Below are 21377 nucleotides of genomic sequence, written 5' to 3' on the forward strand. Positions count from 1 at the left end.
GGGGGTCCCGGCAGAGAGCAGATACAGGGCCTCAGAGGTTGGGAGGTGTCCCGGCAGAGAGCAGATACAGGGCCCCAGAGGTTGGGAGGGGGTCCCGGCAGAGAGCAGATACAGGGCCCCAGAGGTTGGGAGGGGGTCCCGGCAGAGAGCAGATACAGGGCCCCAGAGGTTGGGAGGGGGTCCCGGCAGAGAGCAGATACAGGGCCTCAGAGGTTTGGAGGTGTCCCGGCAGAGAGCAGATACAGGGCCCCAGAGGTTGGGAGGGGGTCCCGGCAGAGAGCAGATACAGGGCCCCAGAGGTTGGGAGGGGGTCCCGGCAGAGAGCAGATACAGGGCCCCAGAGGTTGGGAGGGGGTCCCGGCAGAGAGCAGATACAGGGCCCCAGAGGTTGGGAGGGGTCCCGGCAGAGAGCAGATACAGGGCCCCAGAGGTTGGGAGGGGTCCCGGCAGAGAGCAGATACAGGGCCCCAGAGGTTGGGAGGTGTCCCGGCAGAGAGCAGATACAGGGCCCCAGAGGTTGGGAGGGGGTCCCGGCAGAGAGCAGATACAGGGCCCCAGAGGTTGGGAGGGGTCCCGGCAGAGAGCAGATACAGGGCCCCAGAGGTTGGGAGGTGTCCCGGCAGAGAGCAGATACAGGGCCCCAGAGGTTGGGAGGGGAGTCCCGGCAGAGAGCAGATACAGGGCCCCAGAGGTTGGGAGGTGTCCCGGCAGAGAGCAGATACAGGGCCCCAGAGGTTGGGAGGGGTCCCGGCAGAGAGCAGATACACGGCCCCAGAGGTTGGGAGGTGTCCCGGCAGAGAGCAGATACAGGGCCCCAGAGGTTGGGAGGTGTCCCGGCAGAGAGCAGATACAGGGCCCCAGAGGTTGGGAGGTGTCCCGGCAGAGAGCAGATACAGGGCCCCAGAGGTTGGGAGGGGTCCCGGCAGAGAGCAGATACACGGCCCCAGAGGTTGGGAGGGGGTCCCGGCAGAGAGCAGATACACGGCCCCAGAGGTTGGGAGGGAGTCCCGGCAGAGAGCAGATACAGGGCCCCAGAGGTTGGGAGGGGGTCCCGGCAGAGAGCAGATACAGGGCCCCAGAGGTTGGGAGGGGGTCCCGGCAGAGAGCAGATACAGGGCCCCAGAGGTTGGGAGGTGTCCCGGCAGAGAGCAGATACAGGGCCCCAGAGGTTGGGAGGGGTCCCGGCAGAGAGCAGATACACGGCCCCAGAGGTTGGGAGGGGGTCCCGGCAGAGAGCAGATACAGGGCCCCAGAGGTTGGGAGGTGTCCCGGCAGAGAGCAGATACAGGGCCCCAGAGGTTGGGAGGTGTCCCGGCAGAGAGCAGATACAGGGCCCCAGAGGTTGGGAGGGGGTCCCGGCAGAGAGCAGATACACGGCCCCAGAGGTTGGGAGGGAGTCCCGGCAGAGAGCAGATACACGGCCCCAGAGGTTGGGAGGGAGTCCCGGCAGAGAGCAGATACACGGCCCCAGAGGTTGGGAGGGAGTCCCGGCAGAGAGCAGATACACGGCCCCAGAGGGTGGGAGGGAGTCCCGGCAGAGAGCAGATACAGGGCCCCAGAGGTTGGGAGGGGTCCCGGCAGAGAGCAGATACACGGCCCCAGAGGTTGGGAGGTGTCCCGGCAGAGAGCAGATACAGAGCCCCAGAGGTTGGGAGGGGTCCCGGCAGAGAGCAGATACAGGGCCCCAGAGGTTGGGAGGGGTCCCGGCAGAGAGCAGATACAGGGCCCCAGAGGTTGGGAGGGGTCCCGGCAGAGAGCAGATACAGGGCCCCAGAGGTTGGGAGGTGTCCCGGCAGAGAGCAGATACAGGGCCCCAGAGGTTGGGAGGGGTCCCGGCAGAGAGCAGATACAGGGCCCCAGAGGTTGGGAGGGGGTCCCGGCAGAGAGCAGATACACGGCCCCAGAGGTTGGGAGGGAGTCCCGGCAGAGAGCAGATACAGGGCCCCAGAGGTTGGGAGGGAGTCCCGGCAGAGAGCAGATACACGGCCCCAGAGGTTGGGAGGGAGTCCCGGCAGAGAGCAGATACACGGCCCCAGAGGTTGGGAGGGGGTCCCGGCAGAGAGCAGATACACGGCCCTAGAGGGTGGGAGGGAGTCCCGGCAGAGAGCAGATACAGGGCCCCAGAGGTTGGGAGGGGTCCCGGCAGAGAGCAGATACACGGCCCCAGAGGTTGGGAGGTGTCCCGGCAGAGAGCAGATACAGAGCCCCAGAGGTTGGGAGGGGTCCCGGCAGAGAGCAGATACAGGGCCCCAGAGGTTGGGAGGGGTCCCGGCAGAGAGCAGATACAGAGCCCCAGAGGTTGGGAGGGGTCCCGGCAGAGAGCAGATACAGGGCCCCAGAGGTTGGGAGGGGTCCCGGCAGAGAGCAGATACAGGGCCCCAGAGGTTGGGAGGGGTCCCGGCAGAGAGCAGATACAGGGCCCCAGAGGTTGGGAGGGGTCCCGGCAGAGAGCAGATACAGGGCCCCAGAGGTTGGGAGGTGTCCCGGCAGAGAGCAGATACAGGGCCCCAGAGGTTGGGAGGTGTCCCGGCAGAGAGCAGATACAGGGCCCAGAGGTTGGGAGGTGTCCCGGCAGAGAGCAGATACAGGGCCCCAGAGGTTGGGAGGGGGTCCCGGCAGAGAGCAGATACACGGCCCCAGAGGTTGGGAGGGGTCCCGGCAGAGAGCAGATACACGGCCCCAGAGGTTGGGAGGGAGTCCCGGCAGAGAGCAGATACACGGCCCCAGAGGTTGGGAGGGGTCCCGGCAGAGAGCAGATACAGGGCCCCAGAGGTTGGGAGGTGTCCCGGCAGAGAGCAGATAAAGGGCCCCAGAGGTTGGGAGGTGTCCCGGCAGAGAGCAGATACACGGCCCCAGAGGTTGGGAGGGGGTCCCGGCAGAGAGCAGATACAGGGCCCCAGAGGTTGGGAGGGGGTCCCGGCAGAGAGCAGATACAGGGCCCCAGAGGTTTGGAGGTGTCCCGGCAGAGAGCAGATACAGGGCCCCAGAGGTTGGGAGGGGGTCCCGGCAGAGAGCAGATACACGGCCCCAGAGGTTGGGAGGGAGTCCCGGCAGAGAGCAGATACAGGGCCCCAGAGGTTGGGAGGTGTCCCGGCAGAGAGCAGATATACGGCCCCAGAGGTTGGGAGGTGTCCCGGCAGAGAGCAGATACAGGGCCCCAGAGGTTGGGAGGTGTCCCGGCAGAGAGCAGATACACGGCCCCAGAGGTTGGGAGGTGTCCCGGCAGAGAGCAGATACACGGCCCCAGAGGTTGGGAGGTGTCCCGGCAGAGAGCAGATACACGGCCCCAGAGGTTGGGAGGGGTCCCGGCAGAGAGCAGATACAGGGCCCCAGAGGTTGGGAGGGAGTCCCGGCAGAGAGCAGATACAGGGCCCCAGAGGTTGGGAGGAGTCCCGGCAGAGAGCAGATACAGGGCCCCAGAGGTTGGGGGGAGTCCCGGCAGAGAGCAGATACAGGGCCCCAGAGGTTGGGAGGAGTCCCGGCAGAGAGCAGATACAGGGCCCCAGAGGTTGGGAGGGGTCCCGGCAGAGAGCAGATACAGGGCCCCAGAGGTTGGGAGGTGTCCCGGCAGAGAGCAGATACAGGGCCCCAGAGGTTGGGAGGTGTCCCGGCAGAGAGCAGATACAGGGCCCCAGAGGTTGGGAGGAGTCCCGGCAGAGAGCAGATACAGGGCCCCAGAGGTTGGGAGGGGTCCCGGCAGAGAGCAGATACACGGCCCCAGAGGTTGGGAGGGGTCCCGGCAGAGAGCAGATACAGGGCCCCAGAGGTTGGGAGGGGTCCCGGCAGAGAGCAGATACAGGGCCCCAGAGGTTGGGAGGTGTCCCGGCAGAGAGCAGATACAGGGCCCCAGAGGTTGGGAGGTGTCCCGGCAGAGAGCAGATACAGGGCCCCAGAGGTTGGGAGGAGTCCCGGCAGAGAGCAGATACACGGCCCCAGAGGTTGGGAGGTGTCCCGGCAGAGAGCAGATACAGGGCCCAGAGGTTGGGAGGTGTCCCGGCAGAGAGCAGATACAGGGCCCCAGAGGTTGGGAGGTGTCCCGGCAGAGAGCAGATACAGGGCCCCAGAGGTTGGGAGGGAGTCCCGGCAGAGAGCAGATACAGGGCCCCAGAGGTTGGGAGGGTGTCCCGGGAGAGAGCAGATACAGGGCCCCAGAGGTTGGGAGGTGTCCCGGCAGAGAGCAGATACAGGGCCCCAGAGGTTGGGAGGTGTCCCGGCAGAGAGCAGATACAGGGCCCCAGAGGTTGGGAGGGAGTCCCGGCAGAGAGCAGATACAGGGCCCCAGAGGTTGGGAGGTGTCCCGGCAGAGAGCAGATACAGGGCCCCAGAGGTTGGGAGGGAGTCCCGGCAGAGAGCAGATACAGGGCCCCAGAGGTTGGGAGGTGTCCCGGCAGAGAGCAGATACAGGGCCCCAGAGGTTGGGAGGGAGTCCCGGCAGAGAGCAGATACAGGGCCCCAGAGGTTGGGAGGTGTCCCGGCAGAGAGCAGATACAGGGCCCCAGAGGTTGGGAGGGAGTCCCGGCAGAGAGCAGATACAGGGCCCCAGAGGTTGGGAGGGAGTCCCGGCAGAGAGCAGATACACGGCCCCAGAGGTTGGGAGGGAGTCCCGGCAGAGAGCAGATACACGGCCCCAGAGGGTGGGAGGGAGTCCCGGCAGAGAGCAGATACAGGGCCCCAGAGGTTGGGAGGGGTCCCGGCAGAGAGCAGATACACGGCCCCAGAGGTTGGGAGGTGTCCCGGCAGAGAGCAGATACAGAGCCCCAGAGGTTGGGAGGGGTCCCGGCAGAGAGCAGATACAGGGCCCCAGAGGTTGGGAGGGGTCCCGGCAGAGAGCAGATACAGGGCCCCAGAGGTTGGGAGGGGTCCCGGCAGAGAGCAGATACAGGGCCCCAGAGGTTGGGAGGTGTCCCGGCAGAGAGCAGATACAGGGCCCCAGAGGTTGGGAGGGGTCCCGGCAGAGAGCAGATACAGGGCCCCAGAGGTTGGGAGGGGGTCCCGGCAGAGAGCAGATACACGGCCCCAGAGGTTGGGAGGGAGTCCCGGCAGAGAGCAGATACAGGGCCCCAGAGGTTGGGAGGGAGTCCCGGCAGAGAGCAGATACACGGCCCCAGAGGTTGGGAGGGAGTCCCGGCAGAGAGCAGATACACGGCCCCAGAGGTTGGGAGGGAGTCCCGGCAGAGAGCAGATACACGGCCCCAGAGGGTGGGAGGGAGTCCCGGCAGAGAGCAGATACAGGGCCCCAGAGGTTGGGAGGGGTCCCGGCAGAGAGCAGATACACGGCCCCAGAGGTTGGGAGGTGTCCCGGCAGAGAGCAGATACAGAGCCCCAGAGGTTGGGAGGGGTCCCGGCAGAGAGCAGATACAGGGCCCCAGAGGTTGGGAGGGGTCCCGGCAGAGAGCAGATACAGGGCCCCAGAGGTTGGGAGGGGTCCCGGCAGAGAGCAGATACAGGGCCCCAGAGGTTGGGAGGTGTCCCGGCAGAGAGCAGATACAGGGCCCCAGAGGTTGGGAGGGGTCCCGGCAGAGAGCAGATACAGGGCCCCAGAGGTTGGGAGGGGTCCCGGCAGAGAGCAGATACACGGCCCCAGAGGTTGGGAGGGAGTCCCGGCAGAGAGCAGATACAGGGCCCCAGAGGTTGGGAGGGAGTCCCGGCAGAGAGCAGATACACGGCCCCAGAGGTTGGGAGGGAGTCCCGGCAGAGAGCAGATACACGGCCCCAGAGGTTGGGAGGGGGTCCCGGCAGAGAGCAGATACACGGCCCCAGAGGTTGGGAGGGGGTCCCGGCAGAGAGCAGATACACGGCCCTAGAGGGTGGGAGGGGTCCCGGCAGAGAGCAGATACACGGCCCCAGAGGTTGGGAGGTGTCCCGGCAGAGAGCAGATACAGAGCCCCAGAGGTTGGGAGGGGTCCCGGCAGAGAGCAGATACAGGGCCCCAGAGGTTGGGAGGGGTCCCGGCAGAGAGCAGATACAGAGCCCCAGAGGTTGGGAGGGGTCCCGGCAGAGAGCAGATACAGGGCCCCAGAGGTTGGGAGGGGTCCCGGCAGAGAGCAGATACAGGGCCCCAGAGGTTGGGAGGGGTCCCGGCAGAGAGCAGATACAGGGCCCCAGAGGTTGGGAGGTGTCCCGGCAGAGAGCAGATACAGGGCCCAGAGGTTGGGAGGTGTCCCGGCAGAGAGCAGATACAGGGCCCCAGAGGTTGGGAGGGGGTCCCGGCAGAGAGCAGATACACGGCCCCAGAGGTTGGGAGGGGTCCCGGCAGAGAGCAGATACACGGCCCCAGAGGTTGGGAGGGAGTCCCGGCAGAGAGCAGATACACGGCCCCAGAGGTTGGGAGGGGTCCCGGCAGAGAGCAGATACAGGGCCCCAGAGGTTGGGAGGTGTCCCGGCAGAGAGCAGATAAAGGGCCCCAGAGGTTGGGAGGTGTCCCGGCAGAGAGCAGATACACGGCCCCAGAGGTTGGGAGGGGGTCCCGGCAGAGAGCAGATACAGGGCCCCAGAGGTTGGGAGGGGGTCCCGGCAGAGAGCAGATACAGGGCCCCAGAGGTTTGGAGGTGTCCCGGCAGAGAGCAGATACAGGGCCCCAGAGGTTGGGAGGGGGTCCCGGCAGAGAGCAGATACACGGCCCCAGAGGTTGGGAGGGGGTCCCGGCAGAGAGCAGATACACGGCCCCAGAGGTTGGGAGGGAGTCCCGGCAGAGAGCAGATACAGGGCCCCAGAGGTTGGGAGGTGTCCCGGCAGAGAGCAGATACAGGGCCCCAGAGGTTGGGAGGGGGTCCCGGCAGAGAGCAGATACACGGCCCCAGAGGTTGGGAGGTGTCCCGGCAGAGAGCAGATACAGGGCCCCAGAGGTTGGGAGGTGTCCCGGCAGAGAGCAGATACAGGGCCCCAGAGGTTGGGAGGGGTCCCGGCAGAGAGCAGATACAGGGCCCCAGAGGTTGGGAGGGGTCCCGACAGAGAGCAGATACAGGGCCCCAGAGGTTGGGAGGGGTCCCGGCAGAGAGCAGATACAGGGCCCCAGAGGTTGGGAGGGGTCCCGGCAGAGAGCAGATACACGGCCCCAGAGGTTGGGAGGGGTCCCGGCAGAGAGCAGATACAGGGCCCCAGAGGTTGGGAGGGGTCCCGGCAGAGAGCAGATACAGGGCCCCAGAGGTTGGGAGGTGTCCCGGCAGAGAGCAGATACAGGGCCCCAGAGGTTGGGAGGTGTCCCGGCAGAGAGCAGATACAGGGCCCCAGAGGTTGGGAGGAGTCCCGGCAGAGAGCAGATACACGGCCCCAGAGGTTGGGAGGTGTCCCGGCAGAGAGCAGATACAGGGCCCAGAGGTTGGGAGGTGTCCCGGCAGAGAGCAGATACAGGGCCCCAGAGGTTGGGAGGTGTCCCGGCAGAGAGCAGATACAGGGCCCCAGAGGTTGGGAGGGAGTCCCGGCAGAGAGCAGATACAGGGCCCCAGAGGTTGGGAGGGTGTCCCGGCAGAGAGCAGATACAGGGCCCCAGAGGTTGGGAGGTGTCCCGGCAGAGAGCAGATACAGGGCCCCAGAGGTTGGGAGGTGTCCCGGCAGAGAGCAGATACAGGGCCCCAGAGGTTGGGAGGGAGTCCCGGCAGAGAGCAGATACAGGGCCCCAGAGGTTGGGAGGTGTCCCGGCAGAGAGCAGATACAGGGCCCCAGAGGTTGGGAGGGAGTCCCGGCAGAGAGCAGATACAGGGCCCCAGAGGTTGGGAGGTGTCCCGGCAGAGAGCAGATACAGGGCCCCAGAGGTTGGGAGGTGTCCCGGCAGAGAGCAGATACAGGGCCCCAGAGGTTGGGAGGTGTCCCGGCAGAGAGCAGATACAGGGCCCCAGAGGTTGGGAGGTGTCCCGGCAGAGAGCAGATACAGGGCCCCAGAGGTTGGGAGGTGTCCCGGCAGAGAGCAGATACACGGCCCCAGAGGTTGGGAGGGGTCCCGGCAGAGAGCAGATACAGGGCCCCAGAGGTTGGGAGGGGTCCCGGCAGAGAGCAGATACAGGGCCCCAGAGGTTGGGAGGGAGTCCCGGCAGAGAGCAGATACACGGCCCCAGAGGTTGGGAGGTGTCCCGGCAGAGAGCAGATACAGGACCCCAGAGGTTGGGAGGTGTCCCGGCAGAGAGCAGATACAGGGCCCCAGAGGTTGGGAGGGAGTCCCGGCAGAGAGCAGATACAGGGCCCCAGAGGTTGGGAGGTGTCCCGGCAGAGAGCAGATACACGGCCCCAGAGGTTGGGAGGTGTCCCGGCAGAGAGCAGATACAGGGCCCCAGAGGTTGGGAGGTGTCCCGGCAGAGAGCAGATACAGGGCCCCAGAGGTTGGGAGGGAGTCCCGGCAGAGAGCAGATACAGGGCCCCAGAGGTTGGGAGGTGTCCCTGCAGAGAGCAGATACAGGGCCCCAGAGGTTGGGAGGTGTCCCGGCAGAGAGCAGATACAGGGCCCAGAGGTTGGGAGGTGTCCCGGCAGAGAGCAGATACAGGGCCCCAGAGGTTGGGAGGTGTCCCGGCAGAGAGCAGATACAGGGCCCCAGAGGTTGGGAGGTGTCCCGGCAGAGAGCAGATACACGGCCCCAGAGGTTGGGAGGGGTCCCGGCAGAGAGCAGATACAGGGCCCCAGAGGTTGGGAGGTGTCCCGGCAGAGAGCAGATACAGGGCCCCAGAGGTTGGGAGGGAGTCCCGGCAGAGAGCAGATACAGGGCCCCAGAGGTTGGGAGGTGTCCCGGCAGAGAGCAGATACACGGCCCCAGAGGTTGGGAGGTGTCCCGGCAGAGAGCAGATACAGGGCCCCAGAGGTTGGGAGGTGTCCCGGCAGAGAGCAGATACAGGGCCCCAGAGGTTGGGAGGTGTCCCGGCAGAGAGCAGATACAGGGCCCAGAGGTTGGGAGGGAGTCCCGGCAGAGAGCAGATACAGGGCCCCAGAGGTTGGGAGGGAGTCCCGGCAGAGAGCAGATACAGGGCCCCAGAGGTTGGGAGGTGTCCCGGCAGAGAGCAGATACAGGGCCCCAGAGGTTGGGAGGTGTCCCGGCAGAGAGCAGATACAGGGCCCAGAGGTTGGGAGGTGTCCCGGCAGAGAGCAGATACAGGGCCCCAGAGGTTGGGAGGGAGTCCCGGCAGAGAGCAGAATTACGGCCCCAGAGGTTGGGAGGGGTCCCGGCAGAGAGCAGATACAGGGCCCCAGAGGTTGGGAGGGGTCCCGGCAGAGAGCAGATACAGGGCCCCAGAGGTTGGGAGGGGTCCCGGCAGAGAGCAGATACAGGGCCCCAGAGGTTGGGAGGGAGTCCCGGCAGAGAGCAGATACAGGGCCCCAGAGGTTGGGAGGGAGTCCCGGCAGAGAGCAGATACAGGGCCCCAGAGGTTGGGAGGTGTCCCGGCAGAGATCAGATACACGGCCCCAGAGGTTGGGAGGTGTCCCGGCAGAGAGCAGATACAGGGCCCCAGAGGTTGGGAGGTGTCCCGGCAGAGAGCAGATACAGGGCCCCAGAGGTTGGGAGGGGGTCCCGGCAGAGAGCAGATACACGGCCCCAGAGGTTGGGAGGTGTCCCGGCAGAGAGCAGATACAGGGCCCCAGAGGTTGGGAGGTGTCCCGGCAGAGAGCAGATACAGGGCCCCAGAGGTTGGGAGGGGTCCCGGCAGAGAGCAGATACAGGGCCCCAGAGGTTGGGAGGGGTCCCGACAGAGAGCAGATACAGGGCCCCAGAGGTTGGGAGGGGTCCCGGCAGAGAGCAGATACAGGGCCCCAGAGGTTGGGAGGGGTCCCGGCAGAGAGCAGATACAGGGCCCCAGAGGTTGGGAGGTGTCCCGGCAGAGAGCAGATACAGGGCCCAGAGGTTGGGAGGTGTCCCGGCAGAGAGCAGATACAGGGCCCCAGAGGTTGGGAGGGAGTCCCGGCAGAGAGCAGATACACGGCCCCAGAGGTTGGGAGGGAGTCCCGGCAGAGAGCAGATACAGGGCCCCAGAGGTTGGGAGGTGTCCCGGCAGAGAGCAGATACAGGGCCCCAGAGGTTGGGAGGTGTCCCGGCAGAGAGCAGATACAGGGCCCCAGAGGTTGGGAGGGGGTCCCGGCAGAGAGCAGATACAGGGCCCAGAGGTTGGGAGGTGTCCCGGCAGAGAGCAGATACAGGGCCCCAGAGGTTGGGAGGGAGTCCCGGCAGAGAGCAGATACACGGCCCCAGAGGTTGGGAGGGAGTCCCGGCAGAGAGCAGATACAGGGCCCCAGAGGTTGGGAGGTGTCCCGGCAGAGAGCAGATACAGGGCCCCAGAGGTTGGGAGGTGTCCCGGCAGAGAGCAGATACAGGGCCCCAGAGGTTGGGAGGGGGTCCCGGCAGAGAGCAGATACAGGGCCCAGAGGTTGGGAGGTGTCCCGGCAGAGAGCAGATACAGGGCCCCAGAGGTTGGGAGGTGTCCCGGCAGAGAGCAGATACAGGGCCCCAGAGGTTGGGAGGTGTCCCGGCAGAGAGCAGATACAGGGCCCCAGAGGTTGGGAGGTGTCCGGCAGAGAGCAGATACAGGGCCCCAGAGGTTGGGAGGGGGTCCCGGCAGAGAGCAGATACAGGGCCCCAGAGGTTGGGAGGTGTCCCGGCAGAGAGCAGATATACGGCCCCAGAGGTTGGAGGGTGTCCCGGCAGAGAGCAGATACAGGGCCCCAGAGGTTGGGAGGTGTCCCGGCAGAGAGCAGATACACGGCCCCAGAGGTTGGGAGGTGTCCCGGCAGAGAGCAGATACACGGCCCCAGAGGTTGGGAGGGGTCCCGGCAGAGAGCAGATACACGGCCCCAGAGGTTGGGAGGGGTCCCGGCAGAGAGCAGATACAGGGCCCCAGAGGTTGGGAGGGAGTCCCGGCAGAGAGCAGATACAGGGCCCCAGATGTTGGGAGGAGTCCCGGCAGAGAGCAGATACAGGGCCCCAGAGGTTGGGGGAGTCCCGGCAGAGAGCAGATACAGGGCCCCAGAGGTTGGGAGGAGTCCCGGCAGAGAGCAGATACAGGGCCCCAGAGGTTGGGAGGGGTCCCGGCAGAGAGCAGATACAGGGCCCCAGAGGTTGGGAGGGGTCCCGGCAGAGAGCAGATACACGGCCCCAGAGGTTGGGAGGGGTCCCGGCAGAGAGCAGATACAGGCCCCAGAGGTTGGGAGGGGTCCCGGCAGAGAGCAGATACAGGGCCCCAGAGGTTGGGAGGGTCCCGGCAGAGAGCAGATACAGGGCCCCAGAGGTTGGGAGGTGTCCCGGCAGAGAGCAGATACAGGCCCCAGAGGTTGGGAGGAGTCCCGGCAGAGAGCAGATACACGGCCCCAGAGGTTGGGAGGTGTCCCGGCAGAGAGCAGATACAGGGCCCAGAGGTTGGGAGGTGTCCCGGCAGAGAGCAGATACAGGGCCCCAGAGGTTGGGAGGTGTCCCGGCAGAGAGCAGATACAGGGCCCCAGAGGTTGGGAGGGAGTCCCGGCAGAGAGCAGATACAGGGCCCCAGAGGTTGGGAGGGTGTCCCGGCAGAGAGCAGATACAGGGCCCAGAGGTTGGGAGGTGTCCCGGCAGAGAGCAGATACAGGGCCCCAGAGGTTGGGAGGTGTCCCGGCAGAGAGCAGATACAGGGCCCCAGAGGTTGGGAGGGAGTCCCGGCAGAGAGCAGATACAGGGCCCCAGAGGTTGGGAGGTGTCCCGGCAGAGAGCAGATACAGGGCCCCAGAGGTTGGGAGGGAGTCCCGGCAGAGAGCAGATACAGGGCCCCAGAGGTTGGGAGGTGTCCCGGCAGAGAGCAGATACAGGGCCCCAGAGGTTGGGAGGTGTCCCGGCAGAGAGCAGATACAGGGCCCCAGAGGTTGGGAGGTGTCCCGGCAGAGAGCAGATACAGGGCCCCAGAGGTTGGGAGGTGTCCCGGCAGAGAGCAGATACACGGCCCCAGAGGTTGGGAGGTGTCCCGGCAGAGAGCAGATACACGGCCCCAGAGGTTGGGAGGGGTCCCGGCAGAGAGCAGATACAGGGCCCCAGAGGTTGGGAGGGAGTCCCGGCAGAGAGCAGATACAGGGCCCCAGAGGTTGGGAGGAGTCCCGGCAGAGAGCAGATACAGGGCCCCAGAGGTTGGGGGGAGTCCCGGCAGAGAGCAGATACAGGGCCCCAGAGGTTGGGAGGAGTCCCGGCAGAGAGCAGATACAGGGCCCCAGAGGTTGGGAGGGGTCCCGGCAGAGAGCAGATACAGGGCCCCAGAGGTTGGGAGGGGTCCCGGCAGAGAGCAGATACACGGCCCCAGAGGTTGGGAGGGGTCCCGGCAGAGAGCAGATACAGGGCCCCAGAGGTTGGGAGGGGTCCCGGCAGAGAGCAGATACAGGGCCCCAGAGGTTGGGAGGGGTCCCGGCAGAGAGCAGATACAGGGCCCCAGAGGTTGGGAGGTGTCCCGGCAGAGAGCAGATACAGGGCCCCAGAGGTTGGGAGGAGTCCCGGCAGAGAGCAGATACACGGCCCCAGAGGTTGGGAGGTGTCCCGGCAGAGAGCAGATACAGGGCCCAGAGGTTGGGAGGTGTCCCGGCAGAGAGCAGATACAGGGCCCCAGAGGTTGGGAGGTGTCCCGGCAGAGAGCAGATACAGGGCCCCAGAGGTTGGGAGGGAGTCCCGGCAGAGAGCAGATACAGGGCCCCAGAGGTTGGGAGGGTGTCCCGGCAGAGAGCAGATACAGGGCCCCAGAGGTTGGGAGGTGTCCCGGCAGAGAGCAGATACAGGGCCCCAGAGGTTGGGAGGTGTCCCGGCAGAGAGCAGATACAGGGCCCCAGAGGTTGGGAGGGAGTCCCGGCAGAGAGCAGATACAGGGCCCCAGAGGTTGGGAGGTGTCCCGGCAGAGAGCAGATACAGGGCCCCAGAGGTTGGGAGGGAGTCCCGGCAGAGAGCAGATACAGGGCCCCAGAGGTTGGGAGGTGTCCCGGCAGAGAGCAGATACAGGGCCCCAGAGGTTGGGAGGTGTCCCGGCAGAGAGCAGATACAGGGCCCCAGAGGTTGGGAGGGAGTCCCGGCAGAGAGCAGATACAGGGCCCCAGAGGTTGGGAGGTGTCCCGGCAGAGAGCAGATACAGGGCCCCAGAGGTTGGGAGGTGTCCCGGCAGAGAGCAGATACAGGGCCCCAGAGGTTGGGAGGTGTCCCGGCAGAGAGCAGATACAGGGCCCCAGAGGTTGGGAGGTGTCCCGGCAGAGAGCAGATACAGGGCCCCAGAGGTTGGGAGGTGTCCCGGCAGAGAGCAGATACACGGCCCCAGAGGTTGGGAGGGGTCCCGGCAGAGAGCAGATACAGGGCCCCAGAGGTTGGGAGGGGTCCCGGCAGAGAGCAGATACAGGGCCCCAGAGGTTGGGAGGGGTCCCGGCAGAGAGCAGATACAGGGCCCCAGAGGTTGGGAGGGGTCCCGGCAGAGAGCAGATACACGGCCCCAGAGGTTGGGAGGGGTCCCGGCAGAGAGCAGATACAGGGCCCCAGAGGTTGGGAGGTGTCCCGGCAGAGAGCAGATACAGGGCCCCAGAGGTTGGGAGGTGTCCCGGCAGAGAGCAGATACAGGGCCCCAGAGGTTGGGAGGTGTCCCGGCAGAGAGCAGATACAGGGCCCCAGAGGTTGGGAGGAGTCCCGGCAGAGAGCAGATACACGGCCCCAGAGGTTGGGAGGTGTCCCGGCAGAGAGCAGATACAGGGCCCAGAGGTTGGGAGGTGTCCCGGCAGAGAGCAGATACAGGGCCCCAGAGGTTGGGAGGTGTCCCGGCAGAGAGCAGATACAGGGCCCCAGAGGTTGGGAGGGAGTCCCGGCAGAGAGCAGATACAGGGCCCCAGAGGTTGGGAGGGTGTCCCGGCAGAGAGCAGATACAGGGCCCCAGAGGTTGGGAGGTGTCCCGGCAGAGAGCAGATACAGGGCCCCAGAGGTTGGGAGGTGTCCCGGCAGAGAGCAGATACAGGGCCCCAGAGGTTGGGAGGGAGTCCCGGCAGAGAGCAGATACAGGGCCCCAGAGGTTGGGAGGTGTCCCGGCAGAGAGCAGATACAGGGCCCCAGAGGTTGGGAGGGAGTCCCGGCAGAGAGCAGATACAGGGCCCCAGAGGTTGGGAGGTGTCCCGGCAGAGAGCAGATACAGGGCCCCAGAGGTTGGGAGGGAGTCCCGGCAGAGAGCAGATACAGGGCCCCAGAGGTTGGGAGGGGTCCCGGCAGAGAGCAGATACAGGGCCCCAGAGGTTGGGAGGTGTCCCGGCAGAGAGCAGATACAGGGCCCCAGAGGTTGGGAGGTGTCCCGGCAGAGAGCAGATACAGGGCCCCAGAGGTTGGGAGGGGGTCCCGGCAGAGAGCAGATACAGGGCCCCAGAGGTTGGGAGGTGTCCCGGCAGAGAGCAGATATACGGCCCCAGAGGTTGGGAGGTATCCCGGCAGAGAGCAGATACAGGGCCCCAGAGGTTGGGAGGTGTCCCGGCAGAGAGCAGATACACGGCCCCAGAGGTTGGGAGGTGTCCCGGCAGAGAGCAGATACACGGCCCCAGAGGTTGGGAGGTGTCCCGGCAGAGAGCAGATACACGGCCCCAGAGGTTGGGAGGGGTCCCGGCAGAGAGCAGATACAGGGCCCCAGAGGTTGGGAGGGAGTCCCGGCAGAGAGCAGATACAGGGCCCCAGAGGTTGGGAGGAGTCCCGGCAGAGAGCAGATACAGGGCCCCAGAGGTTGGGGGGAGTCCCGGCAGAGAGCAGATACAGGGCCCCAGAGGTTGGGAGGAGTCCCGGCAGAGAGCAGATACAGGGCCCCAGAGGTTGGGAGGGGTCCCGGCAGAGAGCAGATACAGGGCCCCAGAGGTTGGGAGGGGTCCCGGCAGAGAGCAGATACACGGCCCCAGAGGTTGGGAGGGGTCCCGGCAGAGAGCAGATACAGGGCCCCAGAGGTTGGGAGGGGTCCCGGCAGAGAGCAGATACAGGGCCCCAGAGGTTGGGAGGTGTCCCGGCAGAGAGCAGATACAGGGCCCCAGAGGTTGGGAGGTGTCCCGGCAGAGAGCAGATACAGGGCCCCAGAGGTTGGGAGGAGTCCCGGCAGAGAGCAGATACACGGCCCCAGAGGTTGGGAGGTGTCCCGGCAGAGAGCAGATACAGGGCCCAGAGGTTGGGAGGTGTCCCGGCAGAGAGCAGATACAGGGCCCCAGAGGTTGGGAGGTGTCCCGGCAGAGAGCAGATACAGGGCCCCAGAGGTTGGGAGGTGTCCCGGCAGAGAGCAGATACAGGGCCCCAGAGGTTGGGAGGGAGTCCCGGCAGAGAGCAGATACAGGGCCCCAGAGGTTGGGAGGGTGTCCCGGCAGAGAGCAGATACAGGGCCCCAGAGGTTGGGAGGTGTCCCGGCAGAGAGCAGATACAGGGCCCCAGAGGTTGGGAGGTGTCCCGGCAGAGAGCAGATACAGGGCCCCAGAGGTTGGGAGGTGTCCCGGCAGAGAGCAGATACAGGGCCCCAGAGGTTGGGAGGGAGTCCCGGCAGAGAGCAGATACAGGGCCCCAGAGGTTGGGAGGTGTCCCGGCAGAGAGCAGATACAGGGCCCCAGAGGTTGGGAGGGAGTCCCGGCAGAGAGCAGATACAGGGCCCCAGAGGTTGGGAGGTGTCCCGGCAGAGAGCAGATACAGGGCCCCAGAGGTTGGGAGGTGTCCCGGCAGAGAGCAGATACAGGGCCCCAGAGGTTGGGAGGGAGTCCCGGCAGAGAGCAGATACAGGGCCCCAGAGGTTGGGAGGTGTCCCGGCAGAGAGCAGATACAGGGCCCCAGAGGTTGGGAGGTGTCCCGGCAGAGAGCAGATACAGGGCCCCAGAGGTTGGGAGGTGTCCCGGCAGAGAGCAGATACAGGGCCCCAGAGGTTGGGAGGTGTCCCGGCAGAGAGCAGATACAGGGCCCCAGAGGTTGGGAGGTGTCCCGGCAGAGAGCAGATACACGGCCCCAGAGGTTGGGAGGGGTCCCGGCAGAGAGCAGATACAGGGCCCCAGAGGTTGGGAGGGGTCCCGGCAGAGAGCAGATACAGGGCCCCAGAGGTTGGGAGGGGTCCCGGCAGAGAGCAGATACAGGGCCCCAGAGGTTGGGAGGGGTCCCGGCAGAGAGCAGATACACGGCCCCAGAGGTTGGGAGGGGTCCCGGCAGAGAGCAGATACAGGGCCCCAGAGGTTGGGAGGGGTCCCGGCAGAGAGCAGATACAGGGCCCCAGAGGTTGGGAGGTGTCCCGGCAGAGAGCAGATACAGGGCCCCAGAGGTTGGGAGGTGTCCCGGCAGAGAGCAGATACAGGGCCCCAGAGGTTGGGAGGAGTCCCGGCAGAGAGCAGATACACGGCCCCAGAGGTTGGGAGGTGTCCCGGCAGAGAGCAGATACAGGGCCCAGAGGTTGGGAGGTGTCCCGGCAGAGAGCAGATACAGGGCCCCAGAGGTTGGGAGGTGTCCCGGCAGAGAGCAGATACAGGGCCCCAGAGGTTGGGAGGGAGTCCCGGCAGAGAGCAGATACAGGGCCCCAGAGGTTGGGAGGGTGTCCCGGCAGAGAGCAGATACAGGGCCCCAGAGGTTGGGAGGTGTCCCGGCAGAGAGCAGATACAGGGCCCCAGAGGTTGGGAGGTGTCCCGGCAGAGAGCAGATACAGGGCCCCAGAGGTTGGGAGGGAGTCCCGGCAGAGAGCAGATACAGGGCCCCAGAGGTTGGGAGGTGTCCCGGCAGAGAGCAGATACAGGGCCCCAGAGGTTGGGAGGGAGTCCCGGCAGAGAGCAGATACAGGGCCCCAGAGGTTGGGAGGTGTCCCGGCAGAGAGCAGATACAGGGCCCCAGAGGTTGGGAGGGAGTCCCGGCAGAGAGCAGATACAGGGCCCCAGAGGTTGGGAGGGGTCCCGGCAGAGAGCAGATACAGGGCCCCAGAGGTTGGGAGGTGTCCCGGCAGAGAGCAGATACAGGGCCCCAGAGGTTGGGAGGTGTCCCGGCAGAGAGCAGATACAGGGCCCCAGAGGTTGGGAGGGGGTCCCGGCAGAGAGCAGATACAGGGCCCCAGAGGTTGGGAGGTGTCCCGGCAGAGAGCAGATATACGGCCCCAGAGGTTGGGAGGTATCCCGGCAGAGAGCAGATACAGGGCCCCAGAGGTTGGGAGGTATCCCGGCAGAGAGCAGATACACGGCCCCAGAGGTTGGGAGGTGTCCCGGCAGAGAGCAGATACACGGCCCCAGAGGTTGGGAGGTGTCCCGGCAGAGAGCAGATACACGGCCCCAGAGGTTGGGAGGGGTCCCGGCAGAGAGCAGATACAGGGCCCCAGAGGTTGGGAGGGAGTCCCGGCAGAGAGCAGATACAGGGCCCCAGAGGTTGGGAGGAGTCCCGGCAGAGAGCAGATACAGGGCCCCAGAGGTTGGGGGGAGTCCCGGCAGAGAGCAGATACAGGGCCCCAGAGGTTGGGAGGAGTCCCGGCAGAGAGCAGATACAGGGCCCCAGAGGTTGGGAGGGGTCCCGGCAGAGAGCAGATACAGGGCCCCAGAGGTTGGGAGGGGTCCCGGCAGAGAGCAGATACACGGCCCCAGAGGTTGGGAGGGGTCCCGGCAGAGAGCAGATACAGGGCCCCAGAGGTTGGGAGGGGTCCCGGCAGAGAGCAGATACAGGGCCCCAGAGGTTGGGAGGTGTCCCGGCAGAGAGCAGATACAGGGCCCCAGAGGTTGGGAGGTGTCCCGGCAGAGAGCAGATACAGGGCCCCAGAGGTTGGGAGGAGTCCCGGCAGAGAGCAGATACACGGCCCCAGAGGTTGGGAGGTGTCCCGGCAGAGAGCAGATACAGGGCCCAGAGGTTGGGAGGTGTCCCGGCAGAGAGCAGATACAGGGCCCCAGAGGTTGGGAGGTGTCCCGGCAGAGAGCAGATACAGGGCCCCAGAGGTTGGGAGGGAGTCCCGGCAGAGAGCAGATACAGGGCCCCAGAGGTTGGGAGGGTGTCCCGGCAGAGAGCAGATACAGGGCCCCAGAGGTTGGGAGGTGTCCCGGCAGAGAGCAGATACAGGGCCCCAGAGGTTGGGAGGTGTCCCGGCAGAGAGCAGATACAGGGCCCCAGAGGTTGGGAGGGAGTCCCGGCAGAGAGCAGATACAGGGCCCCAGAGGTTGGGAGGTGTCCCGGCAGAGAGCAGATACAGGGCCCCAGAGGTTGGGAGGGAGTCCCGGCAGAGAGCAGATACAGGGCCCCAGAGGTTGGGAGGTGTCCCGGCAGAGAGCAGATACAGGGCCCCAGAGGTTGGGAGGTGTCCCGGCAGAGAGCAGATACAGGGCCCCAGAGGTTGGGAGGTGTCCCGGCAGAGAGCAGATACAGGGCCCCAGAGGTTGGGAGGTGTCCCGGCAGAGAGCAGATACAGGGCCCCAGAGGTTGGGAGGTGTCCCGGCAGAGAGCAGATACACGGCCCCAGAGGTTGGGAGGGGTCCCGGCAGAGAGCAGATACAGGGCCCCAGAGGTTGGGAGGGGTCCCGGCAGAGAGCAGATACAGGGCCCCAGAGGTTGGGAGGGAGTCCCGGCAGAGAGCAGATACACGGCCCCAGAGGTTGGGAGGTGTCCCGGCAGAGAGCAGATACAGGGCCCCAGAGGTTGGGAGGTGTCCCGGCAGAGAGCAGATACAGGGCCCAGAGGTTGGGAGGTGTCCCGGCAGAGAGCAGATACAGGGCCCCAGAGGTTGGGAGGGAGTCCCGGCAGAGAGCAGATACAGGGCCCCAGAGGTTGGGAGGGAGTCCCGGCAGAGAGCAGATACAGGGCCCCAGAGGTTGGGAGGTGTCCCGGCAGAGAGCAGATACAGGGCCCCAGAGGTTGGGAGGTGTCCCGGCAGAGAGCAGATACAGGGCCCAGAGGTTGGGAGGTGTCCCGGCAGAGAGCAGATACAGGGCCCCAGAGGTTGGGAGGGAGTCCCGGCAGAGAGCAGAATTACGGCCCCAGAGGTTGGGAGGGGTCCCGGCAGAGAGCAGATACAGGGCCCCAGAGGTTGGGAGGGGTCCCGGCAGAGAGCAGATACAGGGCCCCAGAGGTTGGGAGGGGTCCCGGCAGAGAGCAGATACAGGGCCCCAGAGGTTGGGAGGGAGTCCCGGCAGAGAGCAGATACAGGGCCCCAGAGGTTGGGAGGGAGTTCCGGCAGAGAGCAGATACAGGGCCCCAGAGGTTGGGAGGTGTCCCGGCAGAGATCAGATACACGGCCCCAGAGGTTGGGAGGGGGTCCCGGCAGAGAGCAGATACAGGGCCCCAGAGGTTGGGAGGGGTCCCGGCAGAGAGCAGATACAGGGCCCCAGAGGTTGGGAGGGAGTCCCGGCAGAGAGCAGATACAGGGCCCCAGAGGTTGGGAGGGAGTCCCGGCAGAGAGCAGATACACGGCCCCAGAGGTTGGGAGGTGTCCCGGCAGAGAGCAGATTCAGCCCCAGAGGTTGGGAGGTGTCCCGGCAGAGAGCAGATTCAGCCCCAGAGGTTGGGAGGGGGTCCCGGCAGAGAGCAGATACAGGGCCCCAGAGGTTGGGAGGTGTCCCGGCAGAGAGCAGATTCAGCCCCAGCCTCCAGGCTGTACAGTTTTGCCGCTGAGTGCCGCTCAGACGTATCGTGGGAATGAGCAGATCTGATTTCTGTCCCCGCTCTCTGAGAGGAGTTTCTGGCTCTGGTGCTGCCCCAGACTCTTTCCGCATAGAGAAGTCATATTCTGCTCATCACTGACTCGCGTCTCCAAGAATTCTTCTATTGCCTCACATTGTGCTAAATGATTATCTCATCCTCCACTCCATCATATCCAGACATGTTTGCAACAAGGACAGTCACAGTATCAACACTGGGCTCAGAGCTTAGACAAGTCACTGAAAGATTCTTTGTGTTCCCAAAACAAGCAAAGGGAATAGAAATATTCAGTGGTGAGGCTTACAATCTGCTGAGAATAGCCTGTCTGAGAGCCTGTCCCAGTATATAGAACACAGGGCTCCCTCTGCAGGATGATGCAGGCATTGCAGTCTCTGTAAACAACACAACCCACTACATATAGTGGGGGGGAGGGTGGGGGGAGGCAGCCTTGATATATACAGATGTCCTTACTTCCGGGGAGAGGTTCAAAGTAATACGGGTCTCTAAAGAGAACCCTTAGCTTGGGCTGCAATCCACAGTAGGTGAAACCAACTATTCAAGTTGGTAAAAGGAGGATGTCTGGATTAGGAACGGTGGTGATGAGCAGCCATCTTGAAGGCATGTCTCCTGGAAGTTGGCAGTGACATGGTTAAGGGGTCAGTCCCACCTAGGGGCAAAGTGTACTAATGGCAGTGACATGGTTAAGGGGTCAGTCCCACCTAGGGGCAAAGTGTACTAATGGCAGTGACATGGTTAAGGGGTCAGTCCCTCCTAGGGGCAAAGTGTACTAATGGCAGTGACATGGTTAAGGGGTCAGTCTCTCTCCTAGGGGCAAAGTGTACTAATGGCAGTGACATGGTTAAGGGGTCAGTCCCACCTAGGGGCAAAGTGTACTAATGGCAGTGACATGGTTAAGGGGTCAGTCCCACCTAGGGGCAAAGTGTACTAATGGCAGTGACATGGTTAAGGGGTCAGTCCCTCCTAGGAGCAAAGTGTACTAATGGCAGTGACATGTTTAAGGGGTCAGTCCCACCTAGGGGCAAAGTGTACTAATGGCAGTGACATGTTTAAGGGGTCAGTCCCACCTAGGGGCAAAGTGTACTAATGGCAGTGACATGGTTAAGGGGTCAGTCCCTCCTAGGGACAAAGTGTACTAATGGCAGTGACATGGTTAAGGGGTCAGTCCCTCCTAGGGGCAAAGTGTACTAATGGCAGTGACATGGTTACTGGTCACATCTGGGTGGGTGGTACTTTTTTTTTTTTTTTTAACTGAAATCCGCCCCCTAGAAGTATTTTTAATGCTTTATTTAAAGTTCTTAATGAGTTCCCTTTGCCCCTCGGAGGGATTGTCCCGGTAATCGCTGGGTTTGCTTGCATCTTGATGAGCGCAGTGACCGTCCTGCTTCGTCCCCACAGAGCAGCGTCTGAATGTGACGGCGGAGAATGACTGCCGCAGGTTACACTGCTCGCTGCGCGACCTCAGCTCCCTCCTGCAGGCCGTGGGGCGGCTCGCCGAGTATTTCATAGGGGACATGTTCGAGGCCAGGTTCAACGACGCGCTGACCGTGGTGGAGAGGTAACGCTGCGGGGCGCCTTACATGTGCACGGCTCGCTTGTCACCTGCTTCTCACTACATATACACTCCTATCTCTGTCACCAAGATACCCTACCATCTCTCACCCTACCATCTCTCACCCTACCATCTCTCACCCTACCATCTCTCACCCTACCATCTCTCACCCTACCATCTCTCACCCTACCATCTCTCACCCTACCATCTCTCACCCTACCATCTCTCACCCTACCATCTCTCACCCTACCATCTCTCACCCTACCATCTCT

General features: G+C 64.5%; 1 protein-coding gene across 1 annotated transcript in view; it reads left to right on the top strand.

Annotated features, from left to right (window-relative positions):
- Nucleotides 1-21377, top strand: part of XPO6 (exportin 6) — a 50003-nt gene that overhangs the window by 14627 nt on the left and 13999 nt on the right. Inside the window, 1 exon segment of the mRNA XM_075566377.1 lies at nucleotides 20952-21111. Coding sequence (XP_075422492.1) covers nucleotides 20952-21111 — 160 coding nt within the window.

The sequence above is a fragment of the Ascaphus truei genome, chromosome 11 (genome assembly GCF_040206685.1).
Source record: "Ascaphus truei isolate aAscTru1 chromosome 11, aAscTru1.hap1, whole genome shotgun sequence".
Lineage (NCBI taxonomy): Eukaryota > Metazoa > Chordata > Amphibia > Anura > Ascaphidae > Ascaphus > Ascaphus truei.